We start from the raw sequence: 17,397 nt of genomic DNA, 5'->3' as shown, positions 1-17,397 counted from the left end.
ATCACATGACCACAGGGATGCTAGAAGGATAATAACTAAAAAATGGTCATGAGTCACTTTTTTCAGTACTATTGTAACTTTGAACAGTCACTAAATGAACCGCTGTAAGTCGAAGACTACCTGTATTTAGAATTATTTCCATTTTTCCCCAGTTAAAACTATAATGAAGTCTCTGTTTTATATATGCTTTAGTAAAATGGTGATCTTCTCTTTTATAAGCTCCTTTATGGTTTATTGTTAGATTTATGTTGCAACAGATCTTTAGTTGCTTTATAGAGACAATAATTCTTGCGAATAATATGCAGAGACATGTAGTTGCCTCAGCTAACTCCTTTTCTTTGTGCTCTTGGCAGATTATTTCTTAACGCTTGATGAGCCAATGAACAATATCACCACTACTCTGGGTCAGACCGCAGAACTGCATTGTAAGGTTTCTGGTAATCCTTCTCCGACGGTGCGTTGGTTGAAAAATGATGCTCCTGTTGTGCAAGAACCCAGGAGGATATCCTTTCGTGCCACAAGTTATGGGTCCCGATTACGAATAAAAAACCTTGATACCACAGACACCGGTTATTTTCAGTGTGTGGCGACAAATGGCAGGAAAACAGTCTCTACAACGGGGGTGTTGTTTGTGAAATTTGGTAAGAAGCTGCTGCTACTACGCATGGAAAGATTGGTTTTAACACACATTGCCTAGTTCTGTGGGCGTTAATGTAATTTTTTGGTTGAGAAAGGTGAATAGATCAGAGATTTCTCTGTCCCATCTTCACCAAAACAGACTTTCTTTTGAGAATAACAATATGGTTCTTTGTTCAAATTGCTAATTTTCAGATAACACCTTTAGCTAAACATTTTAATACTCCCATTTGATTTGATTTGATTTGATTGTTTGTATGCCACCCTATTCCCGAGAGACTCAAGGCAGCTAACAATAAAAAGGGAGGGGATACAAAAAAATAAAATAAAAAACAGCAATTTAAAATTCTACAACAGCCATAACCTCGAATGGGGCTGAATAGTTCAACAGCCCCAGGCTTGCCGGAACAGCCAGGTCTTAACTGCTTTGCGGAAGGCCGGAAGGGTAGTAAGGGTCGGAGCAGCCACAGAGAAAGGCCCTCCCCCAAGGAGCCGCCAGCCGACATTGGCCGGCAGATGGAATTTGGAGGAGGCGTAGTCTGTGGATCTGATAGGTCTTTGGGAGGTGACTGGCAGGAGGTGGTCTCTCAAGTACCCAGGTCTGATACCATGTAGGGCTTTAAAAGTAATATAAATTTTGCAATATAAATATGTTCTAATATGAAATGAATAATCATTTTTAAATGATCCGTAAGGGAAGAAGGGACAGTTTTATTATGAAGGGCCAAAATGAACATTATGGAATATATTTAACTGAAAGGGAAACAAAGGTGCTTTTTTAAAATTCATGTTAAAATGGAAGTATGATATTCATTGAGAAAGGCTGATTTCCAGCTTGGAGACAAGATTTTCATAAGCGTTTGTTTGCATAGTGGAATGGTTAAACACGTTGCCATTGTGATTCTTCATAGCCCCAGTCTCCTATAATTTAATATTTTAAATAACAAAAACATGTGCCTTCAATGGGAAAACTAAAACATGGAAATAGGTATGAAAGCCAAAGAAAATTATGAGGTGAAAACAAGGACCCTTTCCTCAAATGTTGTCACCTAATGAGCTGTGGAATGTGAATCTTCCCCATTAATGCCCTGGGCCTTTGGAATTGCTTCTCACCTGAGATCCAGAAGTGGAATACCCGTTTTGTGTTCCAGAAAGCTATAAAGACATGACTTTTCCTCAAGCTTTTGCCTAGGACGGCAGTCCGCAGAAAAATCTTTCCATTTTTTATTTTGCACTAAATCAGGGATCCTCAAACTATGGCCCGCCGAAGCAATTACTCCCGCTTGCTGACGGGATAGGGTCCTTCAGGCACTTAGATCACTGCCTGTTTAGTAGCTCCAGCCCTTCCCTCCCTCCCTCCCTCCCTGGGAGTCCAGGCACTTCAGTGAGTGGTGCATGAAACTTCGGCCAGGCTCCTCAAAAGACAGAGTTCGCAGGGGGCTGATCTAGTGCCTGGCCTGGCTACAAGACAAACATTCATTCTTGGCCGTATTTGAGATTCCTAGCTGCAATGGACAGCAAACCTAGGGTTGACCCTGGGTGGTTCTTTCCTCTAACAGGCAGCAAAGCTAAGTGCCGTCACTAATTCATATTAGTGATCCACGGGAATTAAATTTAAAATTATGAATTTAGTAGTCCCTGAGGTCCAAAAGGTTGGTGACCCCCGGCCTAGGATAGTGGGTTTACATTATGGGTTGTTCTGATGTCCTGACTGGGAGGTTAGGATGTGTTTTTATATAGTGTTTTTAATTGGTTGCTATGAACTTGCCAGGATGCAGTACAATTTATTTAAGTTCCTTAAATAAGCAAAAAAATTGATCCGATGATCTCTTAAGGTAGAGGATTGTGTATAAGGTCATAATGTGTTATAATAATTGCTTTCACTTTAGAAATTTAGATAATAAAATAACATAGTAGTTGAAGGAAATGAATTTTCTTTTCTATGACAGTGCATCTTACACTTTTTTCTCTCCCAAACCTCATTTCTCTAGGTCCACCTCCAACAGCAAGCCCAGGAACATCGTGAGTTCATTAATAATTATATTAACTAATTAATAGCATACTTTAAATCAATATTTAAAAGAATAATTGTTCAAAAATATAAATGGTATTCTAAATTAGAAATATATTACTATTGAATGTATGTAAATTGAATGCAATACAGTTTTATTTCTTTTTATTTCTTTTATCTATATTTCTTGTAGGAACTAGGTTTATTTATTTATTTTCAAAATTACAGATGTACATAGACCTAAAGGTACCCTACAAAGACTTCTGTAGTCATTCTCACTTAAGGAAAAGATCTCATGTCTTCTTATTTGAAGCAGGCAACGTCTTCATTTCCGTAATTCCTCATAAATGCTTTCCTCTTAGAAAGTTAGCACTTCTATCACAAAAGGACTCGGTCAAGAGTGATAGACTGAGGATTTTGTCATTAAACAGGATAGGCAAAGCAAAGATCTTGCGTCAAATCCCCAGTGGGAGTAGTCTGGCTAATAAAGCACTACTTTGAATGGTTTGAAGATCCCTCTGCTGGTTATAAAGCTAACAAATTAAATAATTGGGCTAGGTGTATTGACTGATTTGTAGTTCAAGATCTCAAATTAGCAAGGGAAGGTTTATACATACATACATACATACATACATACATACATACATACATACATACATACGTATACTACTCATGAAGAATGAAAAACTTTCTAGAAATATTTGCCCCTAACTATACTCTTGTTTTATAGCTCATAGTTATATCTATTTTGGACCAGTAAGATATTTTTTTTAGCTTCAAAGGACTTTTTTTTTTTGCTGTTTCTTCATTCTTGAAGAAAAGATTTCAAAGGGAGACTTTAACATGATAATTGTTTTCTCTAAGTTTGGATTTCATTCTACTAAAGGTGTTAATTAATTCAGCAACAACAGGATGTTTGTGTTATCAGCAACAATGGTTTGTTATTAGTCATTTACAATTTAATTTAAGTACCACAATCTATCCTTGTGTACTATACCACCTTCTCATCTTGCTATTTTTGTTTTTCCAAACATATATGTTTGTGTGTGTTTATGCATGGCCACTTATGTGCATGCTAAAAAGTTCATGTAAAGTCTAAGAAAGCAAATATTTCTGTAAAATATGATATAGTTCTTAAAATATAAATCTGATATCAACTATTATAATAATGCAACACATAACTATTATTATAAACTAAAGTAGAATATAATTGTGCATCAATAAAGTCCATTTTTGCATATCTTACTATTTGTTTCTCTAGCATAGTTGATGTTGGCTAAATATTTTATTAGTACTGAAGCCAATAGAAGAAGTCAGGAAATGAACTAATTGCATTAAATTATAAATTAAATATTACCTACATTTAGATAACACATAGTACAGAGATCTGGGAGAAAAATAGATCAGACTGTCACACAACACACAAAAGACAGAAACGAGGTCTGGAGGATAGTTATGTGATAATGTGTTAGATCATGCATACATGATCCCCTTTTCATTAGTAATATGAACTCATTTTTATAGATATTTTTTATTTAGAATAACTTTATTGTCACTTTATACACTAATTTGCATACATTAAAATGAAATGTTGTTGTATACAACTCTCAAAGGGTCACTACCTGCAATATACACTACATAAAAATGACAAAAATATAAATAAATAAATAAATATGCATATACCATATTTTTCAGAGTATAAGACGCACCTTTTTCCTTCAAAAAAAAAGGCTGAAAATCTGGGTGCATCTTATGCACTGAATACAGCATTTTTTGCCTCCTGAAGCCCCGCCCCTTCACCAAAATGGCCGTGCAAAGCCTGTAGAGGGCTTTCAGAGAGCTCCTGGGGGCTGAGGAGGACTGAAATGAGTGAAAAACAGGCCGTTTTTTGCTCAATTTTGCCCCCCCCCCGCCCCTAGGAGTAATCTATAAGCCTCCTAAAGACTATGCATGCAATTTTTTTGGCAAAAAACGGGCCCATTTTCACAAATAATGGGCTGTTTTTTGCTCGTTTTGGAGGGGACACCCCCCAGGAGCACTCTGCAAGCCCCCTAAAGGCTATTGATGCCCTTTGGGGAGGAAAAACCAGGCCCGTTTTTGTGAAAAACGGGCTGTTTTGGGGAGGTTTAGCAATAGCAATAGCAGTTAGACTTATATACCGCTTCATAGGGCTTTCAGCATATCGCTCCCACAGTCTGGGTCCTCATTTCACCCACCTCGGAAGGATGGAAGGCTGAGTCAACCCTGAGCCGGTGAGATTTGAACCGCTGAACTGCTGAACTAGCAGTCAGCTGAAGAGGCCTGCAGTACTGCACTCTACCCACTGCGCCACCTCGGCTCTTCGCAGGTTTGCAGAGTGCAAAAACTTTTTTTTTTAAATTTGCCTCTTCAAAATCTTGGTGCGTCTTATATTCCAGTGCATCTTATAGTCCAAAAAATACATATATTAATTTTTATTCTACCACCTAATCTCACCTAAGCAATTCTGGGCATGACCACTGTTGAAAACATAAGAATTAAAAGAAAATAAAGATACATACTTATAAAAACTGAGATAGCATTTTTTACCGTAGAAAATGCTTTACACTTCTGAATGCATTTTGCTATTGTTTCCCTGCCGTAGTACACTTTCCTAATTGTACTTTCACTTTTTGATGCACTAACATTTGAATATTTATTTATAATACCAGGGACATTGGGCAATTAGAGTAGTTTATATAGGATTGGTTGAAATTTAGGATTACTCTGTACATTTTCCAGACTGATTTTGTATTTCTTTTCTATAAAGCAGTATTGTATGTATTTCTTACTTTCAGAAGTAAGAAAGAAATGACTGAAGCCTTTTTGTGATTCCTCCAGCATGATAAAACCTTCTTCAATAGTAAATAATTATTGGGTATCTGTTGGAATCTGAGATAATTTCCATGATCCATTGACCAGCCTAGTACTCTTCTAATGACCTCAGAACTGTGTTACTTTCTTAATTTTAATCTGCTCGGCTGCTGCTGTGACAGATAGGCAGTCAGAGGAGAGATAGAACAGTCTGCTGCAAGACATGACAGATTAGATTCTGAAAGATAAGAGTTCATAGGAGGGGAGAAAATACTTTTATCCTGGGAAAATGTTGAAGTGTTAGCAGTTTCTATCATGATGTCATTCCCCCCCCCCCTTTCTGCACATCTTATCTCATAAGCCCAGATTTGTTGGGGCACTTACATTCGCATATATTAGGAGTTTCTGAAGGAGTTTTCATTGAAGTAGCTGAGAGCAAAAAAACCATAATTCAACACCATCTTTTGATATTAAATAAGTGTGAAGCGCATTTTGCCTTTTAATGCAAACCTTGTTTTTGTTGTGTCATGTTCTATAATGCTCCATCCCTGTATAAAAATTCTTGAAAGCATTTCTTTTGGGGAAAAAAAAATACCAGACATTAGAATACTTCTATACAGTTGAAAGCAGGCGTTCTATTTGATCTTGTATTAACATATGCAATTTAGTGCAGGATTTTGAAGTATGATAATTAAAAATCTGAACTTTGCATAAGGTAATCTCCAGCTGAGATTTCAGTTGGTGTTTTTAGACAGAATTCCATTTTCAGCTTTATGGCTCAATGTGGGAACGTAGGGAGACTTCAAAGGATGGAGAGAATGGGGCCATGCCTATAGCCCTTGCCCCATTTGTCTCTAACCTCCGTGCATTCAGACAGGAAATTTGAAGAAGAGTGGTATCATATGTTCTGTGCTCAAAGAAAGCAGGATGCCCTTTGTCCTGTTTGAAGTTCTTCCTATGACTCCAGCACGAAATGGTCTTGTACCCTAAAGCCAACCCAAAAGGTAGAACCTCAACATGTTATTCTGATTTTTCCTATGTGATTGTTGATAATTTATTTGTTTGTCTGTTTATTAAGTTTAGATGCCGCCCATCTCACTATGAAGTGGCTCTGGGCAGCTTACAGTTCCATAAATAACATTTTAAAGAACAATTCAAAGGTTAAGAACATTAAAATATTAGGCACTGAAAGTAAAACATTAAAATTAACAACACAGCAGATAAAAGAACCAATACATAAATGGGGTGGAGTTGGGATCTTCTCCTAATCTGCTAGCCACTTCCAAAATGAAAGTTCCCCATCAGGGTCCCAAGCAAGAGATAGATTTTCAGACCCTTTTCAAAGGCCAAGAGGTGGGGCAGGTCGCACCTTGAGAGGCACACTACTCCAAATATTATGTTTTAGGCTCTTGTGCAAATCCAAAGCCTGTGTCACTCTTATCTCTCCAAAATGACTTTTTTGTAGAATTCACCATAATAGCCATGCATTATCACTGGCTACTTTTATCTTACAAAATTTCTTTATCAGAAGAACTCCTTATGAATGAAAAATATTTTTTTTCAGACTTTGTGAATTCTTTGAAAGTATAATAATATCATGTAGCTTATATTGTTTTAAGTGATTTTAAATTAAATTGCATATAGAAACAGTCAAATTGATAAATATTTAAACAACACAGTCCAAGTAAGAGACAAGGCACAAAAAGGCAAAACTTGCTTAGTGTTCCAAAATGCTGTATACTAATCCATATGAATCCATATGATATGACTGTACAATGAAGCATTTTTTAAAAATTGAAATCTAACAATTACGTGCTTCTTTATACGGAGGGGAAAAGAAATCTGGATTTAATCTGCATTTTCAAGAAAACTAATGTGTCCTAACTACCACTTGCCAAAAATATCAACCTACATAAATCCTCTCTCTCTCTCGCTCTCGCTCTCTCTCTTGCTCCCTCTCCCTCTCTCTCTCATCTATCTATCTATCTATCTATCTATCTATCTATCTATCTATCTATCTATCTCTTCTTAATTAGAACCATTTAAATGTTTTTTTAAAAGCTGCTTGTACAATGGGAATTTGCTTTGCACCTGCTACGACTAATTTTTTTCGATAAAATGCTTAGGTTTTACGCAACTATTTCGCAAACAAAATAGAGTTGTTCATTTATTCTAGAACCCATGGATTTTGAGAACATCTACAAAGATCTAATAATAATTTATTTTTATCTTCAACTTCAAAGTACAAAAATTACGTGTCTTGAATATATTGCGCCAGACTTTGAAAAGTCCATTTGCCCTTCCTTGGCAGCAGGAATGATATACTCACAGTTTCCACTGTCCAAGCTTCTGGCTTTCTTAGCTACCTCCTGAGTTGTGAAATCTATGTCTCATTAGATGAACAGAACAACTTTCCAGAAGGAAACACCCCAACTGCTCAATTTCCTGTCCTTCCTCCATATTATTAATGGCATTCACCCCAGCAAGTCTACATGTTAAATGTTTGGATCAGTTCTGCCAAATTCAAAGCAGTCTGGCATTTTGGGCTTGTTATCATTATGCAGTTTTTCAGCAGTTTCCTTATTCAGATATAAATGTGAAAGAAAGTGAAAATATCCTCTCTCTTTTTAAATAGCTTCCAAGGCCTCAACAGAAATCTCAGTAAGTGATTTTCTTTGTTTCATTCTGAAGTGGGAAAAGATAAATGACTGGTTTGCTTCTTCTTTATTACAAATGTCAAATATACAATTTTAGGATTTCCTCAAAGTGTTATTGTAACAGGGTTGCTGCAGATCTCAGGTTTTCAAAGATCTTAGCTTCATTTCCTTAAAAGAAATGAAAAATCTAACCTTTCACCTTCCTTCTGTGTGTCAATCAGCCGAGGGTTATGGTGATTCTTGTGTGGCAATTCAAGATGTGTGCATAAAGATCTGGTTTCAAGGTTCTGAGATATACGCCATTCAGAAAGAAGAACAAGATAATCTGAGGTTGTAACATTAAGACAAACTTAGGTTTCCATTCAGTATTATCCATTGTGTTTGGCAAACAAGACTTAATAAAAGACACAGTAGTAAGACCTCAGGCACTAATGTTCCCTTTCATGAGCTGCAAATCCATATAATTTAACATCACAAATGTGTAAAATATATTACAATCAAGAAAGAAACCGAAATAAATGCCCCATTGACTTATCATACTGACTTAGAATTCAGTTAGTTTGAGGCATACTTTGTGCTTCTCATTAAACTATCAAACTCTTAAAAAGTTTTATTGTTACAAAAAGATAGTTTGGTGATTAGAGCGATCACCAGACCATACTCAAAAAAATCCTTGCAATAATTGTATGCTCCCTGTGTGCCTTCCTTTTTGACCGGCTGACTAAAAGAAGCATGCCTGTTCCCTGATGAGTGAAGAGGAATCTTGCAAGCTGAGATAGACAGGGAAAAATAAATTGCGGCTCTATTTGTCAGAAGGTTTATGCATAACACTTGATGGCAATTAGAAAGCCTGTGCATGCGATTGTCTATTATTGCAAATGGTCCTGGGGTGGCAAAAGGCATGCCCATTGTTGCACTGTAAGTATAATGAGCAAGGTTAGGTCTCTAAGACCAACCAAATGTAGCAGAAGTTGTGGAAAATAAACCATTTGGCAAATCCTTGCTTTTCAGCCCTTTCCCCAGGGAAAAGCAAAATAAAAACTCTTCACTAATTCATTAACAGAAGTAGATCTTTAACAATTCTCCTGCCATAAAGTTTCCTATCAGAGACTAAGCTAAACACTAGCCCTTAAATGCTGTGTTAAAATCAATAGAACTGGTATCTGGTATCTGTATTTATACAGTTGATTCATTCAGTTAATTAGTTAGTTAGTTAGTTAGTTAGTTAGTTAGTTAGTTAATTAGTTAGTTAGTTAGTTAGTTAGTTTATTAGTTTTGTTTGCCGCCCACTCCCGAAGGACTCCGGGCGGCTTACAATAGAAAGGGAAGGGGGATAAATAAGACAATACAAAATTTAAAATACAACAACATTCACAATTAAAGTGGGGCTGGATACTTCAACAGCCCCAGGCCTGCCGGAACAGCCAGGACTTAGTAGCTTTATGGAAGGCCGGGAGGGTAGTAAGGGTCCGGATCTCAACGGGGAGGTCGTTCCAGAGGGCCGGAGCTGCAACAGAGAAGGCCCTCCCCCGGGGGGTCGCCAGATATTTTGTAGTATAAATTCACATGACTCACTCCACGCAGACTTCATGGCATGAGCCAGGTTATTTGTGGGCCCAATTCTCACCACCCTGCTAGGTATAACAGAAGGGGAATGTTTCAGGTCCAGTCTCTTAGGGAATGCCAACTGGTGGACTTTGGAAACAGGCCAACAGCAGGCCTGTTGCAAAACCTGTGGTCTGGAACATCAAAGCACCTGAAATCTAGCTGGTCCCCAACTCAGCTAGCATTCTGGAATGCCTTTTTTCTTGTGCATAGGGATTGGGAGGTTGATGGAGCCCAAGACATGACTGCCATTGTTATGGCTATTGTGATCCTTAATATATGTAGTAGTCATAATTATAATTGTTTTGTTTAATTTAAACTTCAAGCCACTACAAGTAAAATTGGAAGATGGGCAGAATGTTAGAGCCAGTTTGGTCTTGTGATTAAAGCATCAGGCTAGAAAGCAGGAAACCGTGAGTTCAAATGCTGCCTTAGCCATGACAGCCCGTTGGGTGACTTTGGGCCAGTCACTCTCTAACCTACCTAACCTACCTGACAGCCTAATCTATCCCACAGGGTATTGTTATGGGGAAACCAGGAGGAAGAAGGTGTGGGTTATTTATAAAAATCATAAAAGCGGATACAAACAAATGAGAAGTATAAATAAATCTATTCAAACAAACAACCATGCAGATTTTTCTCCACTGCTATGTAGTGAAATTAGTCATTCTAGCCAAATTACTCAGAATTGGCTAGATTGTTGAAAAAATCAAGAGCAAATATTTTAAAAATGCCAAACAGAAGAAAGGACACTAGTGTTGTAGGAAAAAACCAATTAAATTCAAGTGTCCAGATTTTGAGAGAAACTTGGTTTCATTTCAGTTGCTTCATGTTGTTATTTATGACAATGACACACATCACAAAAATATCTTAGGAAAAAACAGGTAGGAGTTCAAAAGGATAGGCAAAGAGACTGATTAGGAATGACAATTCCTATTTTGAGCTTCTCGGTTGTCACTAAACTCAGAGGAGAGGTATTCACATGATCCTCTAAACGATATCACAAGCAGTAGAGAAGTGGTCTTGGCTGGCCACTCACCAAAGGGATCTCAGCCAAGGAAGAGAAGGCTAGACACATTGCTGCACTAATTTACTAGAGTATGACCTGTGTTAATTCATGGGTTTTACTTTGAATTGAATGGATGGTAAATATGTGACAATAATAGAGCCAAAAAATTTAATGTTGAGCATTTTCCAAGCAAGTACCCAGCCTTCTGGGTCCCAATATTCGAGTAAAACTTTACCTTGGGAGTGATTAGCAATGAATATCCCTCACTTAACATACCACAGTTGGAGAAGTTATGTGTCCTGCCAAACTCAAGCCAATAAGAAGATCTAGATTTGGGTTAGAACTTTTTGGAGGAATCTCCCAATCATTTGGTGATGTCCCAAATTGGTGTGAACCTGATTCAGGCTGAACTTGAATAGGAAGGAAATGCATTATAATAGTTAGTTTGGGATTTAGATCAAATATACAAGTAACAACAAGACCTAGCTTGGCAGTCAATGGTCTCCCATGGGTGTGGTCAAAAAAATTCAATATGGTTGTCGCAGTGGTGCAATCAAAGTTCTGCTCATTTTTAATGATTTTTTTTTAATTAACTGATCATTTCTTGGACTGTATCAATACTAATAAGCTTTCTAAATTGCAAGGAAAAATAATTCCACTTTAATTAATTAATTAGACCTGTGCCTTAAATAAAACAGCAAAATCTTGGCACTAGAGTTAGAGAGAGAATACTTTTGAAAGTAAATTCTATCAAAAAGGAAATTTGAAAGAATGTATTGCTTTGAGAAAAGAAGATAGATTGCAGGAAGTACAATAAGACTGAAAGCATCTGGAAGGATGTCACACAGAAGGAAAACTTTCCCCCTACTATTAGTTCCAAGATTAGGTTGTAGTATAATAGATTTAAGTGTACAGAGGTAGATTTTGATTGAATGTTACAAAAATGTTACTAGCACTAAAAGTCGTTTTGACAGCAGAATCCATTCCTGAAGGCAGTTACAAATTTCTTGCTGGCTGTGTACAAACAGAGACAGATATCCATCTGTCAGGAAAGATTTAATTACAATTGATTGATTGATTGATTGATTGGTGCTCTGAGTAAGGGATTGGAGTCATCGCCTAAATGGTCCTTTCATGATTATGTGAAGCTGTAATTAGATGCCTTCTATCCAGGAAGTTAGTTGTTCTTCCTATTCTGCCAAGAAAAGACAGTAGATATGAAAGAAGATGTCAATTTACATTGCAAGACTTCAGCTAAAGTGTTTTTAGGACTCAGTTCCATTGTGGCAAATTTGAACTAAACAATGTTAGCTCACGGTATTATGATTTAATATCAAAAATCCAATGAAACCATATACTTTCCCAAACCCAAATAATAGGACATTTATTTTCCCATGGAGAAATGCTTTAACTTATCCTTTGGAATCTGTACATGGTTGAAAAGTATATTTTATATGCTGGCTACCAGAAACCAAAAACAATGGTTCCTAGAGAACAAAAGCTTTCTGTCTTAGTGCAGGGTGACTTTTTAGTATAATGTGAACATTTTATATATATATATATAAAACCTTGTGATGAAGATGACTTGAAACTCAATATGCAACCAGTAAGACCAGAAACTTTTATTGCATTCAGCGGAAGAAAGCACATTGTAAGCTATGGGGCCCAGACCATTTCCATTTAAAGCTAACAAAGCTACCCATTGTTGTAAAGAAGTGTCAATCTTGCAGACTTCAACTTAAACAAGTTTACCTTGTGCTTTGCCGATCTTTGGAGTAGCCAGTGGCCTCAATCCTTGGGAATGTGTTTATTCAGTCTAGTAAAAACATTAAAAAGGGGGATAAATCTCTGGTGACCTGAACTGCATTTCACTGCTGCCATAAACCATAGGACACTTAGAAAGGACTTTTAGAGGTAAAGATAATATCGCTTCTATAGCCTATGCGTATGTTATGAACTTGAGTGGTAGTTGCAGAGGTCAGTTGCAGCTTACATTACTTCATCACAAAATCATTAAGGGTGTGGAAGAAAGGTGTAAGGTGGTAAGGTGTAACATCATTTATTCATGTAATTCAGGCCATGCACAGTACCACAGCATTAGCTGAGTAGCAAAGCCGGAGAAATACAACTGTAAAAATTCCTGCCACATTTTAAACTGCTATAAAAAGGCATTAAACACCAACTTCACAATGAGACAGAGCTACTAATTTTGTAAATAGCATGGTTTCTATTGTGTAAAGAAAAAAACAGATTTGTACCTTTTTTGTCAACTAAGGTAAAGGTTCCCCTCGCACATATGTGCTAGTCGTTCCCGACTCTAAGGGCCAGTGCTCATCTCTGCACCGCCCTCTAGAGTCAGGAAGCCAAAGAGCCAGCGCTGTCTGAAGACGTTTCTATGGTCATGTGGCCAGCATGATTAAATGCCAAAGGCGCATGGAACGCTGTTACCTTTCCACCAAAGGTTGTTCCTATTTTTCTACTTGCATTTTTACATGCTTTCGAACTGCTAGGTTGGCAGAGGTTTCGTCAACTAAATCTCTTGCAAATGTTTTTTTATTCTTTGCACTTTTTATTGGCAAATTACTCAAACATTGCTCATATTCAGGGTCATGTCCTTATTTCAAAAGGCTTTGAAAAGAGGAGGTGGAGGTGAGCAGTTTTCTTACACTCCAATCATGCTATTGAAACACTTCTGAAGTTCGGAAGAGACTTACAAGAGAACCAAAGGTGGAAAATGGATAAACACTGAGATAACCATGTATACTTAATTGGTCTGGATTTGAACTTAATCTCCCAGTATGAAAATGAGAAAAAACAATATCATCTGAAAATGGTATTGCATTTGTATTAATTTTAGTACATTGGTGAGGTATCATTCCTTTGCTATGACAGCAGGCTGCTTCTGATCATACTAATATCAAATCTAACTGTCCAGTAACAGAAACAGCATTATAGAAACAGCTGCATATGTTTTGATTCACATTAAAACATTGCTCATAAATTTAACATAGCTTCATTGTTTGATAGCAGACGGACATATTTTTAGAAATAATACTTGGCTGAGGCTACAGTAGATTTTTTTTAAATGCCTTTGTAAAATACATGTTTTCTATTACCAAGCCACGATAAGAGTTTCTCGTGATGTAAACCAGCTTTCTTGCTGGTCCTAGACTCAAGCTTTTAGGCATGATAAAGTGCAATGGTATAAGTATGTTATAGCAAAGTTTATTAAAACAAGATTTTCTTAAAGAGACAGCTTCCTTAAATATATCTGTAATCTCCAATAATAATTTTTCCAGGGGTAGTCTAGATTAATAAAATAATTAATACACCTAGGTTTTCTATAGCAATTAACATTAAAAAAATAATTCTTGTTATGCAACCTTTAATCTAAGAGCAATCACCTTCTTATGAACTACATGTTTATATTTTTCTGGTTTGTCTTAAAGGTTGGGATGATACACAAAAAGGAAAAGAAAAGCTTCTAAATTCTACTCTTAACATGCTTACATGAATTGCAAGTACTTATCAAGGGGATGGATGAGATTTTAACAAATCTATCTCTGTTCTGGGATTTCTCTAAGGTTAAACCATAAGAACAATCATCACCTAGATTCCTTGTGGACTTTAAAAATTTCTTTGTAGTTGATGTGTAGTTTGATATGGCTTATTTAAAAAAAGGCTAGAATGAGCTGGAAGGATATGGTTTGGGGTTTATTTTACAATCAAAAAGCTACTTATGAGAAATCTATCTACATCTATATCAACTATAAGTCTCTGTCTGTCTGTCTGTCTGTCTGTCCGTCCGTCTGTCTGTCCGTCCATCCATCCATCCATCAGATGTGTGACAGTGCAAGGAATACTCTTATACTTTCTGTGGCAATGATAAGCAACTACATCATAAATATGTAAAGTTCCATAAGACATGGATAAAATGTTGCATATTTTTCCTATGTTTCCTTTTGTATTTTTTTAGTCTAACTGTAGCAGATTGCAAACTAACACAGAATTTTCTAGACATCTAGGCCCGTGATGGTAAACCTATGGCACGTGTGCCAGAAGTGGCACCCAGAGCCATTTCTCCTGGCACGCGGAGCCATCACCAGTTGCTCTTCCGGGTTCGGGTGCAGCAGCCAGCTGATCTTCACGTGCCAGAAAGCAGAAGTGGAGCCGCCCGGTGCGCATGCGCACACCAGGAAAATGATCTTTTTGTTTCCAAGGTGCACATATGCATCGGCCATTTGGTTCCTGGCACGCATGCACACGGAAAAACCAGCAATAGGAAGAGCAACGGCTGCGCGTGCCAAAAGACACGGAGAGGGGCTCCTGGACATCGCTTCTTAGGGAAGTAGAGCTGTGGTTGGGGCTTCCCTCCTTTCCTGCCTGAGTGGGCTTCTTGCATGGCCCCAATCCTCCAGCTCTGGTGCCCCAGAAAAGTAGCGGCAGCCACAAGGGGAAGGGCAGAAAAAGCCGGCCGGCCTCTGCAGCAACTCCCACACCAGCCAGAAGCGGCACTGTGACAGCCACCGGGGGCAAGGGGGCAGCAGCAGCAAGGATGGGCAAGGGCTTTCTTCCCTTCCCACCCGAACAGGCTACTTGAACAGTTCCAGCCCACGGCACTGACATGGATCCATGGTCTGGAGTGCCTGGCTGGCTCAGGTGTCCCAGAAGAGCCAGCCGGTCCCCGTGCAGTCCCAGAAGAGCAGCCATTGCAGCTACAGAGGGAAGGGCAAGAGCGACCGGGCAGCCACCACAGCTGCTTCCACGTCAGCGAGATGCTCAGTGGCATCTTTATGTGGGTAGCTTGCCTCCCTGCCAGCAGCTCCTCCAGCATCCCGGCTGGAAGCAGCAGCGCAACAGTCGCCGTTACCAGGGCCGAAGGGGTGGCGGTGGCGAGAACCCCTGCTATAGAACATGTATGTCCTTGTGTGTGTGCATGAGAAAGAATTGCAGATGGCAATTCATCTTGAATTCTTTTTAAAAAGTACATTTATACCATAAAACTTTTTTTAAAAAAGTTACAGTACATCTATTTTGGGGATAGTAATGGCATGTTTGAGGAGAGTAATGGCATCTTGAGAGATACTTTTTATACACAGGTAGTCCTCCACCTATGACCACAATTGAGCCCAAAACTTCTGTTGCTAAGCAAGATAGTTGTTAAGTGAATTTTGCCCCATTTTATGACCTTTCTTGCTTTAGTTATTAAGTGAATCACTGCAGTTGTTCCATTAGTAACACACTTGTTAAGTGAATCTGACTTCCCCTTTGAATGAATGAATGAATGAATATATATATATGTGTGTGTGTGTGTGTGTGTGTGTTTTATTTGGGCTGATAAATAAATAAGGGGAGAGTAGTATAGATCTATTTCAAGCTATTTAGCTCTCATCAGCTAGCCATACCCTTACTGGGATTCGAACCTGTGCTGTATTGCATCTTAGGCAAACGTCTTAGCCAGTTAGCTTCCTCCCATAATTGGGGCTTACCAGGGGTTGTGACACTAATATATATATACACACACACACACACACACACACACACACACACACATGTACGTACGTACATACGTACGTACATACATACATACATACATATATATATATATACACACACACACACACACACATGTACGTACATACATACATACATACATACATACATACATACATACATACATACATATATATATATATATATATATATATATATATATATGTCCAATTATTACCCAACAACTGCAAAACTATAGTTTTCTTTTACATGATACACAAGTGGCTCTTTTGTAGAGTGAAGGAAGGCATTTCTTTAATATTTAATGAACTTATTTTATATAATGTTTTTTTTAAACAGTTGCATGATGTTTCGACCATTTTTCCACTTACTTTAGAAAGTAATGTTGATGACTGGTACTGATTTACTACAGCTTCTTCACTCTGTTTTTTGTTTGTTTTTCTATAGATAAAATTGTATGGCTCGATTTCATACTTATATCAGCAAGCACCCTCTTATATCAAGTCAGACCAAATATTGTTCTAACTCAGTCATATCTATCCAGACAGGCAGTGCCTCTTAGAAGGCTCAGACAAAAGTATTTCCCAGCCTGATTATTCAGCATATCTTACCTTTCTTAGAAGTTGGCTCCGGAGCTTTCAACGTACAACACAAGTGGTCTGTCACTTTGTTACAGGTGCCTCCAGCCATTGTAGCTTCTTAGTAGATTTCTGATTCACATTTGAATATTTAAAAGGTGGGAGATTTGATCGTTTGGTCTACCAATGGGATGTTCCTATCAGAAAAATCACTTTTTGAGCACAGACCCCTTTGGATAAGAGCAGAAGAAAATGTAACAGGATAAAAATATGTTTACTTTTATAGACGCTGGGTTGCCATGGAAAACCTGCCTTTGTTTATAAAATTCAGGACGATTTGACTTTTCTTAAAAAATAAAAAAGTATATAAGGTTACTGTTAAAATAAAACATCCTGTCACTCAGTTAAATCTAAATGAAAACAATTGTACAGCCCAAGTTCCACCTTAATCAAATGGGAAACATGAGCCTGCACATTTACAAGGAAGGTGCCTAGAAACAGCCAGTCAGAGACAAGGTTGGAATACTCAGATTCCCAAAGCATCTGCTCAGCAGC

At 37.8% G+C, this 17,397-nt stretch overlaps 1 protein-coding gene across 1 annotated transcript in view; it reads left to right on the top strand.

Annotated features, from left to right (window-relative positions):
• ROR1 (ROR family WNT receptor 1) overlaps positions 1-17,397 on the top strand; it is a 178,460-nt gene that overhangs the window by 138,602 nt on the left and 22,461 nt on the right. The window contains exons 3-4 of the mRNA XM_014063246.2: positions 354-641; positions 2,628-2,658. Of these exons, the coding sequence (XP_013918721.1) occupies positions 354-641; positions 2,628-2,658 (319 nt within the window). The remainder of the gene's footprint in view (positions 1-353; positions 642-2,627; positions 2,659-17,397) is intronic.

Source organism: Thamnophis sirtalis, unplaced genomic scaffold (assembly GCF_051295495.1).
Source record: "Thamnophis sirtalis isolate CommonGarterSnake01/CBP01778 unplaced genomic scaffold, rThaSir2_p1.2 scaffold_7, whole genome shotgun sequence".
NCBI classification, from domain to species: Eukaryota; Metazoa; Chordata; class Lepidosauria; order Squamata; family Natricidae; genus Thamnophis; species Thamnophis sirtalis.
The sequence above is the reverse complement of the archived record's forward strand: the minus strand, read 5'-3'. Positions and strand labels throughout refer to the sequence as shown.